The sequence below is a fragment of the Lissotriton vulgaris genome, chromosome 12 (genome assembly GCF_964263255.1).
Source record: "Lissotriton vulgaris chromosome 12, aLisVul1.2, whole genome shotgun sequence".
Lineage (NCBI taxonomy): Eukaryota > Metazoa > Chordata > Amphibia > Caudata > Salamandridae > Lissotriton > Lissotriton vulgaris.
The window spans coordinates 434,052,014-434,068,679 of record NC_141700.1 but is presented as its reverse complement, the minus strand read 5'-3'; the positions used below and the strand labels follow the sequence as shown (position 1 = coordinate 434,068,679).

General features: G+C 42.8%; 1 protein-coding gene across 1 annotated transcript in view; it reads right to left on the bottom strand.

Moving 5' to 3' along the window:
• Positions 1-1,328: 1,328 nt before the first annotated feature.
• Positions 1,329-16,666, bottom strand: part of SLC12A4 (solute carrier family 12 member 4) — a 533,265-nt gene continuing 517,927 nt past the window's right edge. The window contains exons 23-24 of the mRNA XM_086945194.1: positions 11,279-11,412; positions 1,329-3,970 (exon numbers count right to left, since the gene is read on the bottom strand). Coding sequence (XP_086801320.1) covers positions 3,879-3,970; positions 11,279-11,412 — 226 coding nt within the window. The 3' untranslated portion in view covers positions 1,329-3,878. The remainder of the gene's footprint in view (positions 3,971-11,278; positions 11,413-16,666) is intronic.

Below are 16,666 nucleotides of genomic sequence, written 5' to 3'. Positions count from 1 at the left end.
TGTCAGTCGAGTGCAAGGGAAATGGAATGAGTGTCTGGGTATAGCTTTGTCGAATGAGTGTTGACCTGCACTAGGAACAAGCACTAATATAAAAGTCAAAATAATGTTGCAAAATGTACAGCAGGTCTGTCCTCTTCTGATCCGATCAGCCAGCAGTATTCGTCTGAGAGGGAGTTCAGCTCTTCCTTTTCCAAGAAATAACATGCTGCTCGCAAAGTATTATCACAAAGTTTGTTATAGACATCCTATGTATGTAGCTTCTCGTTTCATATGCCGCCATTTCCATAAGCATCGAATACAGTTTAGCGTTCTGTTAAATGCTTCATTGCGTAAACAATTAACTATGCTAAAGAAAAGAAACACCGACTTACAAAAATACTGTTTAGTAATGCATTTCATCCATACAAACAAGCATACTGTTTTAAAATATACAGCTGTCACTTCAAGTATTATGCAAAATATGATGAAATTGGAGGTTTATCACAGTAATATGTTTCTTAGCAAAATGTAATACAATTTTTAAACTAGAACATTCTGCACTTTTGACCAATATTTCTCAGCATGTCACGTCTCTAAATTCCATTATGCCCATTTTAGCATTGTTGAATTCACTTCTAGATAAAAGAAGACTTGCATTAAGCAGTTTTGTTGCCTATAATAACTATGTATGCAGTCTGCACATTTAAAATGTGTGTCATTTCATCTTTTAAGTTTTACGTTAATGAACTGTACACAGAGCTGTTATTCTAAATGATTTGTGTCTTAATTAGTTAGCGTCTTCATCCTCCGTTGCTCTGATTTTCAAATATATGCAGATCATGATGCATACAAGAAAGATGTAGATTTACACAGACAAAATATAATTACATCCATGTGCCTTCTGAATACCAGAGAATGTTCACTGGGACCAGCACGATAAAGTTAGGGTTAGAGACAGGAAAGAAGGTGTTATAGAGGTGGTCCTAAACATTGCTCTGAACTGTGTGAATTCACAATCATTTCCCATTTCCCACCGTGGAAAGGCAGTAGAGTAAATCCCTTTCCAGCATAGGGAAAAAAAGGAAACCCTTTTCCCGTGGAGAGAAAAAAAGTTAAACTTGCAAAAGTACAATTTACATAAATTAATCCGGTTTAACTTGGATTTACAAGCCTTCTTATGAATAGAAGTGACATATCACTAAAGGCCAATTGAAAGCTAGCAAACTTTTTTTAATTAAAATGCCAAATTCTCAGTAAGATCTAAGATATGCAAAGGTCTTTCTTAAGAAGTTACCTATATACAGAAAAGAGTCAATCTGGAGACACTACAAAATATGGGAAAGACAATATTATATATTCAAGATTTTTTATTAAAAAAGAAAATAACCACTGAGTTCATGACATAAAGCTCAACAAAAGAGTGTGCAAGAATATCAAAACAATAAAGCACTTTCCAGTAGGGTTATTATTTTTTACTGGTTCTCTACAACAAGTGGAGGTGTTCGTTTATTTTGTGAAACAGGTAACCATGCATTTTTACCAACAGAATTCTTAAACAAAATGGTGAAAACTTTCCAGTATCCTGTATTCAGCTGTGTTCGACTTCAAGAAGCTTTTCAAAAACTGCTTTTGAAACTAGGTTACCTTGGAAACTAGCACTAACTGAACAACATTTTACTATCCTAGCCCACGACAAAAAAAAGATTGTTGTGAGAATAAAGTGAATATTTTTAATATTGATAAAAATGTAGGAGGCTGCCCCAGATCTGCATATTTATTCCAATGCAAAACTTGTACTAGCCAGAATTGCAAATTAAAACGTGATTTAAGTATCTGCATGATTTAAGTTTATTGTGCCTATTAAGCAATAAGTGGGTGTCTGTTTACTAAGTGGATTTTTGGACAAGATTTTCTTATAATGATTAAATTACTGCCTTTGAAAGCTATTGAAAGCTATTGAACCCACCAATTTGTTAATGGAAAATGTAAAGAAAATACTGTCCTACTGTAGTTGCAGAATCTAGGCTTAACAAAAATGCACTCGCATAACCGAGGCAACAATGCATCTATCCCAGGTGTAACAGCAGCTACCATCAACATATTTAGTCATATATGCCTCTCACAAATAAATATAAAAAAAATAAATATGGACCTGTCCTGAATTGCAGATCCACAAATTTTAAAAGCTATGCCTTGTGTAGCCATCTACAATATGTTCATAAATCTTATGCTCTACATCAAGACAATATGTTAAAATATCCTATTTGTGTATTAAAAAACTATACATATTCAATCAATACTGTTAACTATAGACCTGGCAATAATCATAGGAAAGGCAGTTCTTCAGGGGAGTACAACAGTTATGAATTTTGTTTTGGGAAATACAAGTGCAACATTTTAAGTATAAAATAATTTTTTATGGTTAAATCTACTTCTACAATATTTAATAAAAATGGAACCTCCTTTTTGTTGTGTTCTAAGTACTTTACAGACCCTTATTTAACACTATAAATCCATAAATGGTGGTTCACAAAAATAATTCCCATGGGTGTGTCACTTATTCAAGTATAGTAAGAATTCCCTAATTGTAGATTCTTTAGAAGTTGTAACATTGTCCAAGCTTCAGGGAAGCCCTTTATGACATTTGCCACCAAACTGCCAAGGAATGTAATTTATTACATTGACCAAGGAAACATTTTGCAGTTCCTTTAGCTTCTTTTAACAACGTCTTCAACAGATAGGGACGATTCTGAAGTGGAAAATCGTAGGAGGAAGTAGAGGGATGCAATTGGACATGGAAGTAAAACGTCTGTTGTCAACAACCTCACTCATAAGATTTTTTTCTCCAGAAAGTAAATTCGAAAATGTCTCACACTAAATGGCTTTCTTTTCACTAGAAACATAATAACTGTACTCAAAATCGTAGTGCTCACCTCATACAAACATTTCTTCTCATTGTGGATGGAGAACACCCTATTGAGCCCCAATACCATGGTTCACCACTAGTGATCCATGGGCATGGGAGAAGGAACCTCACATGCGAGGTTTGTGTCAAACCACTGCCTCTCTGAGACAGAGACCTTAATGGGAATGTCTAAGAAGTAAACTCCCATACTGAATGACACTTTTAAATTGTCTACTGATGGTATGGTTCCTTGAGGATCAGTTTGGAGGTGGGTTTGAAACAACTATTTGAGGCTGTGTGTTCACCATTTGGCCAGAAAAAAAAAATTCAGAGCTATACATCTGTTATACTGTGAAACATATTAATGGATGGGATTCTTACATAAGGAAGCAAATCGTTAAAACAAACACACAGAAAAAATAAAAATGGTTAGTAGGCATGGTCTGATTGATTCACAGAATCGAACTGCGTAACGTAATATTGCAATCAATATATGATTTTTTGAGCTGAAATTAACTTTGTTGGAAACTTCACCCTTAAATAAACAGATGTAGAGTCAAAAGCCATGCCTTACACTTAATGAAAATGCTGGATGGAGTAATGTAATGTGATGTGTGCGCAGAGTGTTGAGCTCTGTCATTGCTTGCAAGACTGTGTAGGACACAGCATGTTAGAATTGTAAACCACAGAGCCACAAATCTGGGAAAACACTTGCTTTACCTATTTTATACGGACTTACCACTTTTATGTATGTGTTGGGGCATTTAAAATAAAGTATTTGTTTTAGGGGTGACCATACACTTACATTAAAAAAAAAAACAAATACTGCTCGTAGGACTTGGGAAACCCACTCTTCTGTACAATTACATGATACAACTAATTGAACATTTAAAATAGTCCCAAGACAGGAATGGAAAGACATCCTCTCCTTTTGGAACTGGAATGTCCTTTATCATTCAGAAGGCAACCAAGGAAAGGAGTCCAAGTGTGCAGTTCAGGAGTAAATCGTGATGACTTCCCTACCACCACCTCGCACAAGCAGCACCCTCTCCAGGCCTTCGGTTAAGACTTCTAGAAACTCCATGTCTGTATGTAAGTAGTTAAAGTTTCAATAACAGTAGTTCAGTTTCTGACAACACATAACTATTAATAATGCTTCAACATCAACATTTCTTAAAGCCCTGTTAGTTAACATAGAGCCCAAGCTATTATTCTTCCTAAGTTGAAATGACAGCATCAGAAAGAACACATTAGTTTTACACCACTTTTACTAATTTCTTTGCTAGAGGGGAATCAAACCAATGTTGTCTCCAATTGACCTCCATGTTTAAAATTTGAATGGAAATGATGGGGTTTTCCCTCCTATCTTTTAGTGACAAAAAGTTCAATGGAAAAGGCTCAAACAAAATTGCACTCTTTGGTTTTTACCAACGGGCGAAGGAAAGTTGATCTCTACTTCTACATTATTCACATACTCAAGTGATAGGTTTACCTACCTACTGGTCATGCCTCCTTAACTAAGATTAGTAAAGTGAGGGGGAAGAAGGGTAGACTTGGATGTGGCGAGTTTGCCCCTTTCACAAAATTAGTAGTTTATAGGAATCATAAGGCTGTAGCATTTACATTTTTCACCCTGGAAACACTCGTACCTGCACACAAGCAAACTGTTGAAGTAAATTCTACTTCCAGGATAGAAGCATGTAGGTATTATAGGTGTATGGAAAGGTGTTCTTCCACAGGAAAGGTTACTTTTCCTGTAGAGAATATCAGAAAACATATAGCTAGCTCGATGTTAAATTTAACCACAAATAGGTTGATTTTTCGAGCGGAAAGAGCCATCTGGTAAAACTGGAGGGTTTTTCAGATATACTCCTCAAAAACTATGAGAGGAATAGATGTGCATCACTAACTTCTGGAGAAAAAAAATATCTGTGAATTACAACAAGACTGCAAGCCTAAAGCAAAACGAGGTAATTTCTTCCCACTTAGCATCAGCATTGCAATTTGATATGTGGGTCGGGCAAAAGATTAGCATTTGTCTAATAAACCATGCTCAAATAGATTGCAGCACTGTGCATCCTCCCTTGGCATTTTAAGGATGCATAAGTTACATTTAACAGTTGTGTACATTAGTTCAAGATGATCTGAATTTTATCATCTTCCATCAATGCATTTTGCACGTCAAGTGAGGAAACTGATGTGGCAACTGAATTGTTGAGTAGCAGCAGCAGTTTTCAGCTGTAGGAGGGAGTAAATAGCGGCTGCTCCAAAAAGATATGTATAAATACATGCATGCAGGCTAATATTTAAACTTTAAAACAAAATTGTGTAGGTTAATATTTGGTACACACATTTTTCATAAACAAATGTTCTTCAGATTTATATGATTTTCCTCCAAATATATTTATCTTGCACAAAATGTTTGCAATTTTCTAGCATCTTCAGTCTAGTTCACTAGTTAAACGAGCACTGGCAAGGCCAATGGTATGGGCCTTTAATAGGTAGAGTGATTGACTTTGACAATGCTTGTTCATATTTGCATTAAAGGAAACAAATAATTTGACAATGGCTCTCAGTATGTGCAGAGCCATGAGGAGGCCTAGGATATCATCCTGGATTGTTCAATACGCCTACGCAGTTATGTACTAGCAGCCAATTTGGAATCTTTTTTTAAACTTTTACATATTGTTGCACGATGGTAGACAGCCATTTTTTAACAGTGAATATAAAACAAGGAAAAGCAGATTTAGCAAGATGCGGTGCAAAGGACAAAAGCAAAAAGCCCGCTACCGGTGTGCTGCTGCCAGCCCTTGCCGGAAAAAAATAAATAAAAGGGCAGGAATGTAAAAAAAAGTAGGGGAGAAGGAAGGAATAAATTTTAAGATTTCCACATTTCCCTCTGAAGGAGCAGGGGAGAAGGAAGCAAAACTTTTTAAGGTTTCCACATTTCCCTCTGAAGGAGCAATCTCCCAAACAACTACCTGGTTTGCCTGCCTCATCAACTCAGTGTCGAGCAATAGAAGTGCTTCACTGGAGCTACGAGTGGAATAAAGTCTCCAGCCATAACAAGAAAGTGGCCAAACACAACAGACAAAAATTCCCGGAATCAACAATTTATCAACGGTCAAACCGTACTACCTCATGACCTACCAAATCAACCTCATAATAACTCCTAGCGGCTGACCACAACGGCTCTAGCCAGAGAACAAATAAAACTAGCACACCAAGAGATTACAAGCAAAAGGTCACCACAGTCAACTAATAGGTCACTAAAAAACCAACATGAGTACTGAATGAAGTAACTTTGATGAACAAATCATATACCTTATAATAACGAGACCTACCTCATGGAACATGCCCAAGCAGACCCAAACCCAGGCACGCCAAAAAGACTAAGATAGGGTCATGGAGGCCAGGACAGCGGAGTCAAAAGAGGAGTGCCTTAACCCAGCGGACAATGGGGGGAAACATAACCACAATTAAGTTTTTAGAACTAGAAGCACAGTCTAAAGTAAATTTTGTACAACCGTAGCAAACTAGTATTTCCCGGGGAGGGGCGGGGGGATCTTGCCGTCGCACATCTACAACACGATGGTTTAGCGCAGGGAGGTTGGGAAGGGGGGGTTTGTCCTTTCAGTCCTGTACGTCTATATTGTTTTGTCCATGTCAGTGTCCATATGGTGTCTTTGTGTAATCCGTCCAGTACGATTTGGCTATCTCGATCATCTACTCCGACACTTTCTACTAGGACCAAAGTGTCCATGCATCTCTGCCACTAGCTCATTACTGAATCCAAAACAAGGGAAATACACAGAAGGAGAGGGGTGAGAAGGCGGTGCCTGCACACAGTAAGCCATGACACATAATAACAACGCAGCCTTACTAGCAGAGCTGAAGATATTTTCCCTCAACGTGAAGGGCTTAAACCACCCCGTCAAGAGAAAACAGGTTCTAGACTACCTAGCGAAGACCAAAGTGGATGTTTTACTTCTACAAGACACCAAACTCTCCACAGAAGATTCGGCCAAACTTAGGGATAGATGCATAGGAGGGATAGCCTTCTCACCAGCAATAGGGAAGAAGCGAGGAGTTATCACACTGGTAAACAGAAATTCAAAGATAACCATTGAAAACCAACAGCATGATGAGGAAGGCAGTCTGCTAAAAACACACTTGAGGAGGGGTGACGAAACTATACTGGTAGCTAAAATATACACCCCAAATACAGACGACACGGAATACTGGGAGGGGATCTCGAAGAGCCTGGAGGCAAACTCCCCAAATGACATGACAATACTGGCAGGAGACTTCAACCTGGCACTAGACCACATCCTATACAGACAGTCGTCCCACGCCCTGCCCCCAGCCTCACACAACACTCTAAAGAACATATGCAATAGATTCAACTTGAAAGACCCATGGCGACTTCAACATCCAGACACCAGAGACTACACTTTCTACTCAATCCCACATAACTCCTACAGTAGAATAGACTACATTCTCATCTCAGGCTCACCCACACACTTAATAGAGCACACAAGTATAACATTTTTACTGTCAGATCTCATAACAAACTGCAGAAGGCTGAAGTTACTTACAGATTTGTTCAATCTTGGCAAGTTAAGTAGAAATGTCCAGTTTAGGAATTAATGTCTTGCAAATACATGCCTTTACCAATAACAATTCTTTCCCAGGCATAAAATAAAATCTTATTTGCCTGCCCTAGCACACAAAACAAAATCACAAGTTACAATTCTGGACCATGTGCATAAACCACAATGAACTGTGCACTTAAATGTGAACATTCTAAAAATACTCAAAGCTCCAAATTTACACTGAAAATGCATCCAGAACAATTGTGAAAAGGTATCTTAAACAGGAAAATGACTGTACAATGTATTGTACAATTTGCAAATCACTATCCTGGTTTAGTATGATAATCTTGTAAAGAACTGCGGACTGTAACCCTATATAGGTTTAAGCCTTCTCTGTTCGTCTGACACATTCACCTTGGCGCCAAGAGAATAGTTTGTATCATAAATTCAACAAATCACGAATAGCCACCAATTAGGTTTATTATAAATCCTTAACGCTTGCTAGTAGGAAACCCCCAAAAAAACGTTTCTTCATGTTTGTTTCAGTTTTGGAGTCAGTTTACAAGCTGCACTTTGTAGTATTTTTAGTAGTACTACAATAGTGCTACTCCTATACCACAAAATGCTATTTACAAACCTACGTGCAGAGGTCTACTAAGCTGCTTTTACAATGCAGAAACGAATGCTCCGGTGGTGTAGAGATCTGCACACATACACCTACATTTTTGTAGTAAATGTGGGTGGGGCAGTGGTAGTGACTGAAAAATGGAAAATACTTTCTACAAAATGGCCATGGTTTAGGAAAGGTTAAGGAAGGGTTCAGGGGGGGGGGGTACAAACACCACCCACAAAAAGAGTGAAACCATTGTTATTTATATATTGTATTTCTAAAGTTACTAAAGCCAAAAAGGGCGCAAAACAGTAATGAATGTAATCCAGGTCAACCTTGGAGTAGTTACAGCACCACACATGGTAAGCCACTAGTAATGCAACAATACACCACTAGAAAATGATAGTGGTGCCAAATAGCTATAAACACATATTGGAAAATAAATGAACTTGTTTTTAAATATCCAATAACGTTTTAAAATGTTTTAGGTAAATCTTGTGTAAAGTATTACATCCTTTTAATCATCTAATATTTATCCAGTTAAATTTTATAACATGACTTACAAAACTTGCAACACACCTGGCAATGGAAAGAGCGTTTGTCCTGAACTCCCCCTCTCATTTATAGGTGAAATACAATTCAAGACCAACCAATCAAATCCAGACTAATTACATAAGAAATGAAAACGTACACCAAACAACTTTTTCTTCCTTCACTATTTTAATGAATGGGTTTGTTGTGTTACCACTCATGTTGAGCAATAATTATTTGAAGAGAAGTAAACAAGTTAACAGGAAAAGGATCAACATCCTAGGGGTTTCCGGGGAAGCAGTCACTGCTACATTCGGCTTCTCACCCGAAGTGATCTTTGACATGGTTTCAGACTGAGAGCAGAAGCTGTTCCTTGTGCAGCCCTCTCCCAGGCTATACCTTTCCAGAGGGTCCGTTGTGACAAGACAGGCATCTTACAAGCAAGCCAGTCTTGATGTTTGCATCAAGTATACTGAGATGCATCACTAGTAAAGTGCACCAGTTTATTGCCATGCCACAGTCACTGGTAGAAAGGCGAAGGATAGCAGAGGAATGTTACCCTTATGCCCATTTCCCTTGTGTGCTAAATGCCATTACCCCATGTGGCACTTCATCCAACCTCGTTGTACAGCACACCTTTTCCACACCAGGCCCTGCTGGCACTCCATCTATGTTTAAGCTGTCTGTGATACTAGGAGCCGCTTCACTGATATGTATGCTGCCTTTTCTGAAAGCTTACGTGACAGCTGCATTTTCTGTTAGTCCTACTTGCACATGGCTATATGTAGAACAGATATACTTTCAAGACATTTCACATATCTTTGCTACAGATGATGCAGAGTATGCTCCTTCCCCCATGCTACCTCAAAGGAGATACAATAGGGTGACAATAAATACATGAGACATTATTTGAACGCACTTTTAGGGGCAGATGTATCAAGATTCTGATTTGCGAATTCTAAATAGCGATTTTTTGCGAATCGCTATTTAGAATTCGCAAAATGGAATGTATGTACAAAATCGCTATTTTTTAGCGATTCCTTAATATTCTTTATTTGCGAATTCGCATTTTGCTAATTCGCAAATAAAGAATAATTCCAATGCAATTATTCTCAAATTGCGAATTAGCAATTTTCTAATCGCAATTTGAGAATTATTTCAAGGGTGCAGGGGTGTCTCAAAGACACCCTGCTGCACCCCTGAAATTTACATGTGTGTGCATGTGGCACACATACATGCCCTATGGGCATGTATGTGTGTCATATGCCACCCTCACAAATGCCAAATAGGGCATTTTTAAAAGAAATCGCAAATTACCACCAACTACAAGTTGGTGGTAATGTGCGATTTCTTAACACAAATTCGCAATTTCAAAATGTTACATACATATCATTTAAGGAATCGCAAAAAATGCGATTCCTTAAATGCCATGGCAAAATAGGGAATCGCAATTTTTTGTGATTCCTTAAATTGCGATTTTTTGATATATAGCAAATCACGCTAAAAAGCCGTTTGCGAGTCGCAAAAGCCTTGATGCATCTGGCCCTTAGTCTCCTCAAGTTGCGATTCAGACGTCCTGACAATAGAGAGAGAGAGGGATGCTGGTATACGCCACTGAAGTTGTGTGCAAAATTGTGGATTTCCACACCATCCATAAAAACCATCCTGAAACAACTCTGTCTAAATTATATAATGTCATCAACATACGTTATGCTCTAATAAAAAATAAATTGCCACTTCACTTTCTATAACAAACACTTTCCGTTTACAACATTTAAGTACAAGCTCTCACATAGCACACTCCTGCTTTACAACATGCATACAGAAAAAACTACTTTCGCAACAAATGAAATTTTTGGGGGATTTTTCCCAGTAAACTTTGCTGCATGCAGAGGTTTCTCCTTTGTATGCAGAGATCACCCTTCTACATGCACAAGTCTCTCTCCCCCCCCCCCCCCCCCCCCCCCCCCCCATGGGTACAGAGGTCTCCGCCTGTGTGTGTATCATAAAATATAGCTGTGAATTTACTAGTAGTAACGTTACGGTCAAAATTACATTTATGCAGATTTCACCCCCTAAACTGAGGGATGGAGACATGTAACTCTACGTTTTGGAGTAACTTTACATTCGAAATCGGTAGCCAAGTAAAAAGATACTACAAAGTGTGAGAGTAATTTTACAAATGAATAAATCTACACATGTAAATGCACCTTAGTGAATAGGCCCCATTGTCACCAGCATCGTTTTCTTTCAAGTTCCAAGAGATACATTTTTAAATCATGGGTGTTTACAAGTTCATATTGAATGACATCGGACTTCTAATGAGAGTTATATTCCTCACGACCACAATGCACCTGAACATCTTCTATCTCACTTTGCAGCCCCTGTCGTAGCGCTCTCTGAAGCTTTATAGCGTACAGTACTCTGACGTGACGTGGACCATGTGATTATGCATAGGGTTGAAGCGGGACTCAACTCTTTTTAATACATGGTATCTTGCATAAATCGAAACCATATCTGGTTTCTTAAAAAATAAAATCTTACCCGTTTTCCACACTATAGCGGTCTTTGTTCACTTTACAAAGAGACCGACAACATTAGCAAAAGGTGGCGTGTGTAGTGCAATGCATTGAATAATATTGCTCTGTTGAAGGATACAATTTTCATCTCCGTCTGTGTTTTTGGGAGGGCCTGGCATGTTCAAGAGAACGAGTCTGGCATCATGTGACTTGTTCACAATAACTTCGTTCAGCTTGACAGCTGTGTGCATCCTGCGGACATTGGACTGGTTTCTGTAAAGGAATAAATATAACTGAAGTTTTAAAAAGAACCTCCCATTGTCTAATTATCAACTATTGTACTTGTACAAGAAAATATTATTGAGCAAAAGTTCTTGTACTCTGAAGTCTACCACATGTGTAATGAATAGGTAATGGCATACTATGAGCCAACATGCACAAATACAAACTCTTTAGCGTAATAACATTTCCCAAGTAAATGATTAAAGATGTAACCAGCAAAATAACTTTAAATCAAAAGCTAACGCTATTCTTAACCAGAAAAAAAGAGCAAAGGCAATACTATTTTCAAACATGAAAATATGAAGAGATCTTATTCTACAATACTCTTTGAGAATCTTTGTATCCTCCAGAAAGGGATTTCAGGTATGAACCGATTTACCTGCAGGGTAATCCGGAGAGCCATGAATGAAGGCTAGTTTGACAAAGGTGTGTTGTGTAACTGCTCCATCTCTTACCTGGAACAACCTCCCTCAGACTGTCAGTTTAGATTAGGGTTACATGCAGTCAGATTGGCCGCACAGAGAGGACTCTTCACCAGAATAGGGTACTTGTGGGAACTAACTGTCCTCTTTTTTTCAGAAGCAGCAAAAAGCTTTTCGATTATGATCACTTTTCACTTTTTATATTTTAAACATAAAGAACCATATTTATTACCATTCATGTTGCCAATTAACAGTTGTTCCATGTGTGGCTATATATGTCATCTGGGATAGTATTAAAATACTGAACATTTCGAGACACCTTTTTAGGTCGAGGACCTAAAGGCTGCGCTTGCGCAGTCTTTGGTCGGAGATTTAATGTTTTTTAGACAGGGCTTGAACCCGCCTCTCTCCTCCATCTCTCCTCCATTGGCTGGCTTCCTAAACAGAGGCCAGCCATTGGAGGAGAGGGGCATTACTCCAATCAAGCCCCGTCTCTTTTGGATTTGGGGGCGTGTTTTTGGCGTTCTTTCCACCTGTGACGTCATCTGTCACTCGGAACACCAAAAACACGCCCTCGATTCCGAAATTTTTGGAGCTTTCCGGCCGCCATTTTGCTGCTCGGTTGAACAAGGGGAGCAGCGTCGGACATGAGGTAACTATCCCTTGTTACTACTATTCCCATATTCGTTCATCCCATCAGTGAATAAATAAATAATAATAATAATAATAATAATGAATTGTTCGTCCCTAAGGGCAGTGTACGTTCAAGGTATCACTGGTGTGCCGTAGGAAGTAAGAGGCATGGCACCTACGGTCAGAACTGCACCAAAGATGAATGCCCTGAGCCCCACTCAACTGAGGCAGAGGCCTATGGCTTCAGCTCCTGGCCACATGACGTTGGTTCCCTACTTTTCAGAGCTAGGTGTGCTAGGCTTGAATGGCCACCTGTGGATGGGCCCCCTCTCCCGGGCCGCTCTTCTGACGTGGGGGAGGCGGCCGTTTGAAAGAGCGGGGTCGAGCAGCTCGGGCTCTGTGACATTTCTCTTGTTGTTCTGTGAAATTCTGGCAGAGGGGGAGTCGTAAAGCCGTTTGATGTGCACGGAAGGGAACAGTGCGTTCTCCGGGAGGGGAGGACCAGGATTAGAAACCGCGACCGTGAGCGCTGACAAGTCTCTTCTTTCATTCAAATCTGAGCACTGGCCGGCACCGCGGCTGCAACCAAGGGGCCTCCGGCTACCGGACTCTGCGAGAAAGGGTCACATGATGTCTCTCAACGAGTTCGCATAGATGAGAAAATGAATACGCCCGACCCGCACCCTACACTTCAACACCGACGCACTTCAAAGTCCTACTCATTTGTGACCAATCCCTTCGGTTTATGGGCGCTAAGAATTCGACATGCCATTCTGCTGCCCTGCCTACACAAGCAGCAGTCTGCAGAGAGGGACAATAGACTGATCCCTTTCTCTCAAAAGTAGAGTAACTATTACCAGGAAACGGCTGGTATACTCTGACAGTTTGCACTCGGTGCAGTTTCCTGACTGTGTATACCCTCCTCAGTACCCGCTCCAGGAGAGTACAGACTACCCTGAGCAGTGAGCAGGTGTTCATTGACGCTGTAACCCCTCAGGGCTGGTGCATTTCTAACCTGCTTCTTTTTTCCTTGTCAGTGGCCAGATAAGCCCCTTCTACCAAGCCAGTGTCTCTTGGGAGAGACCTGTGCTGTGGTGAGTGACGTTGGTAGCACGTCTGTGGCCTTCCAGCGCCGTGCTTGCACTCTGGCACGGAGACTGCACTCCCTGCTTGCACTCCAGCCCTCTGAAATATGCCTCACTGAAAATGTGCCCTTATCTGGTCCTAGATTAAATCCGAGGCTTTCCACGCTCCGAAATGAACAACATTTACTATACAATAACTTCCCTAACAGTCCAGGTCATGATGGATGCCAACAGGCATTGGATCGAACACCACCAACTCGGTGGCAGGTGAGATGGACACAATATGGAACCTGCCAGTTTTTGGGGAAATATGCACACCCCTCTTTTAAGAATTCAATCAGACGAGGAAGCAGTTGTCCCTTCCCTGCATAGCCCATTCCTCGCAACCACCTTGCGCTCCGCTCAGCTTTTCCTGTGTGACTGTAGTGAAGAACGCAGTCTCCTCCAAGGCCTGGGCTCTCGCACTTCTTTGTTCGTGAGGCATGCTGTCTATTGTCGGACACCAGTCTGTGAAACTGAATGGCACATGTCAGATGATCACTCCCTCTCTTTTCCTCACCTCTCTACTACCGTGACTGCCTGGGTGGGTGTTCAGATTATGCTGGAAGGATTTTATGCTTATCCGGCAGAGCCTCTCTAGAGAGTGGCTATCTCACAGCCCGGCTAAGCTCAGCCCCCACACCTCAATATTTCATTTCCTTTTATTAGAGTTGAGTCAATGGTGTTTGCTAATCTTTATTGTGGCGACATTAATTGACACCTGAACTCGGCTCGGACATCTTTGTTGCACTTGGCATATCATTGTTTGAAAAGGTCTAATCTGGACTGAAACAGGTTATTAATTCATATGCTCCCTTTGACGTTTGGTGGTTCTGACAGGGGTTAAGAACAGGGATTTACATTTCACTCGGCCTCACACCACATACCTTCCTGCATAGACATGTTTTTCGCTTGTAACAATTCTTTCAGCCCTTGTCTCGATCAATGACAATTGAAAAATAGATTAGCCTGCCTCTGTCTGTTCCTCTTTGGCACTGAATAGTATTTCCTCTTAATGAGCCAGACCAATGCAGATTAAACCAGTGTCTCCACTTTTTGCCCGCCATACCGTAATGCGCAGCCACAGCAGAGCTCGTCAGTCGAAAGAGTTGAGTCATCTCAAAAATCAAGCAGCGTGTGTCACGATGACTCGAGCTGCAGCAGGCCTCTCAGTAAGTAAATATTAAGCAAGTATGTGGTTTTAATGGCTGGGAAACGTGCTGGAAAAGTGCACCTCATTTGAGTGAGTCAGGGAGCAAAAGGTTGTTTTTGCCACTAAATCATTCGTTCTTGCTACAAATTTGTGTTTTACTCATCATTGATTTATTTTTGTCATGTCTTTATTGTTTATTACACATTATTTGGGCATTTTCCTCAATTTGACTTTCATGGCAGTGTTTAGATGTTTTACCACACGGATTTGTTTGCCCTCGCTGTGCTTGCTTCCCTGCCCCCTGGCTGTGCTTGCTTCCCTGCCCCCTGGCTATGCTGGCTTCCCTGCCCCCTGGCCGTGTTTGCTTCCCTGCCCCCTGGCTGTGCTTGCTCCCCTGCCCCCTCACTGTGCTTGCTTGCTCCCCTGCCCCCTGGCTGTGCTTGCTCCCCTGCCCCCTGGCTGTGCTTGCTCCCCTGCCCCCTGGCCGTGCTTGCTCCCCTAACCCCTGGTTCCCCTGCCCCCTGGCTGTGCTTGCTTCCCTGCACCCTGGCTGTGCTTGCTTCCCTGCCCCCTGGCTGTGCTTGCTTCCCCGCCCCCTGGCTGTGCTTGCTCCCCTGGCTGTGCTTGCTCCCCCTGCCCCCTTGCTGTGCCTGCTCCCCTGCCTCCTGGCTGTGCTTGCTCCCTTGCCCCCTGGCTGTGCTTGCTCCCCTGCCACCTGGCTGTGCTTGTTCCCCTGTCCCCTGGCTGTGCTTGCTCCCCTGCCCCCTGGTACCTCTGCCCCTCGCTGTGCTTGCTTCCCTGCCCCCTGGCTGTGTTTGCTTCCCTGCCCCCTGGCTGTGCTTGCTTCCCTGCCCCCTGGCTGTGCTTGCTTCCCTGCCCCCTGGCTGTGCTTGCTCCCCTGCCCCCTGGATGTGCTTGCTCCCCTGCCCCCTGGATGTGCTTGCTCCCCTGCCCCCTGGATGTGCTTGCTCCCCTGCACCCTCGCTGTGGTTGCTCCCCTGCCCCGTGGCTGTGGTTGCTTCCCTGCCCCCTGGCTGTGCTTGCTTCCCTGCCCCCTGGCTGTGCTTGCTTCCCTGACCCCTGGCTGTGCTTGCTCCTCTGCCCCCTGGCTGTGCTTGCTCCCCTGGCTGTGCTTGCTCCCCTGACCCCTCGCTGTGCTTGCTCCCCTGGCTGTGCTTGCTCCCCTGGCTGTGCTTGCTCCCCTGCCCCCTGGTTCCCCTGCCCCCTGGCTGTGCTTGCTTCCCTGCCCCTGGCGGTGCTTGCTTCCCTGCCCCCTGGTTGTGCTTGCTTCCCTGCCCACTGGCTGCTCTCTCCCCTGGATGTGCTTGCTCCCCTGGATGTGCTTGCTCCCCTGCCCCCTCGCTGTGGTTGCTTCCCTGTCCCCTGGCTGTGCTTGCTTCCCTGTCCCCTGGCTGTGCTTGCTCCCCTGCCCCCTTGCTGTGCTTGCTCCCCTGCCCCCTCGCTGTGCTTGCTTCCCTGCCCCCCGTGCTTGCTCTCCTGTGTGTTTGTGTGGCTCTGGGTGTGTGTGTGGCTCTGGGTGTGTGTGGGGGGCTGTGTGTGTGTGGGGGATCTGTGTGTGTGGGGGCTCTGGGTGTGTGGGGGCTCTGGGTGTGTGGGGGCTCTGGGCGTGTGGGGGCTCTGGGTGTGTGGGGGCTCTGGGTGTGTGGGGGCTCTGGGTGTGTGGGGGCTCTGGGTGTGTGGGGGGCTCTGTGTGTATGGGGGACATGTGTGTATGGGGGACATGTGTGTGTGTGTGGGGGGCTCTGTGTGTGTGTGGGGGGCTCTGTGTGTGTGTGGGGGGGGCTCTGTGTGTGTGGGGGGGGCTCTGTGTGTGTGTGGGGGGCTCTGTGTGTGTGTGGGGGGGCTCTGTGTGTGTGGGGGGGGGGCTCTGTGTATGTGTGGGGGGCTCTGTG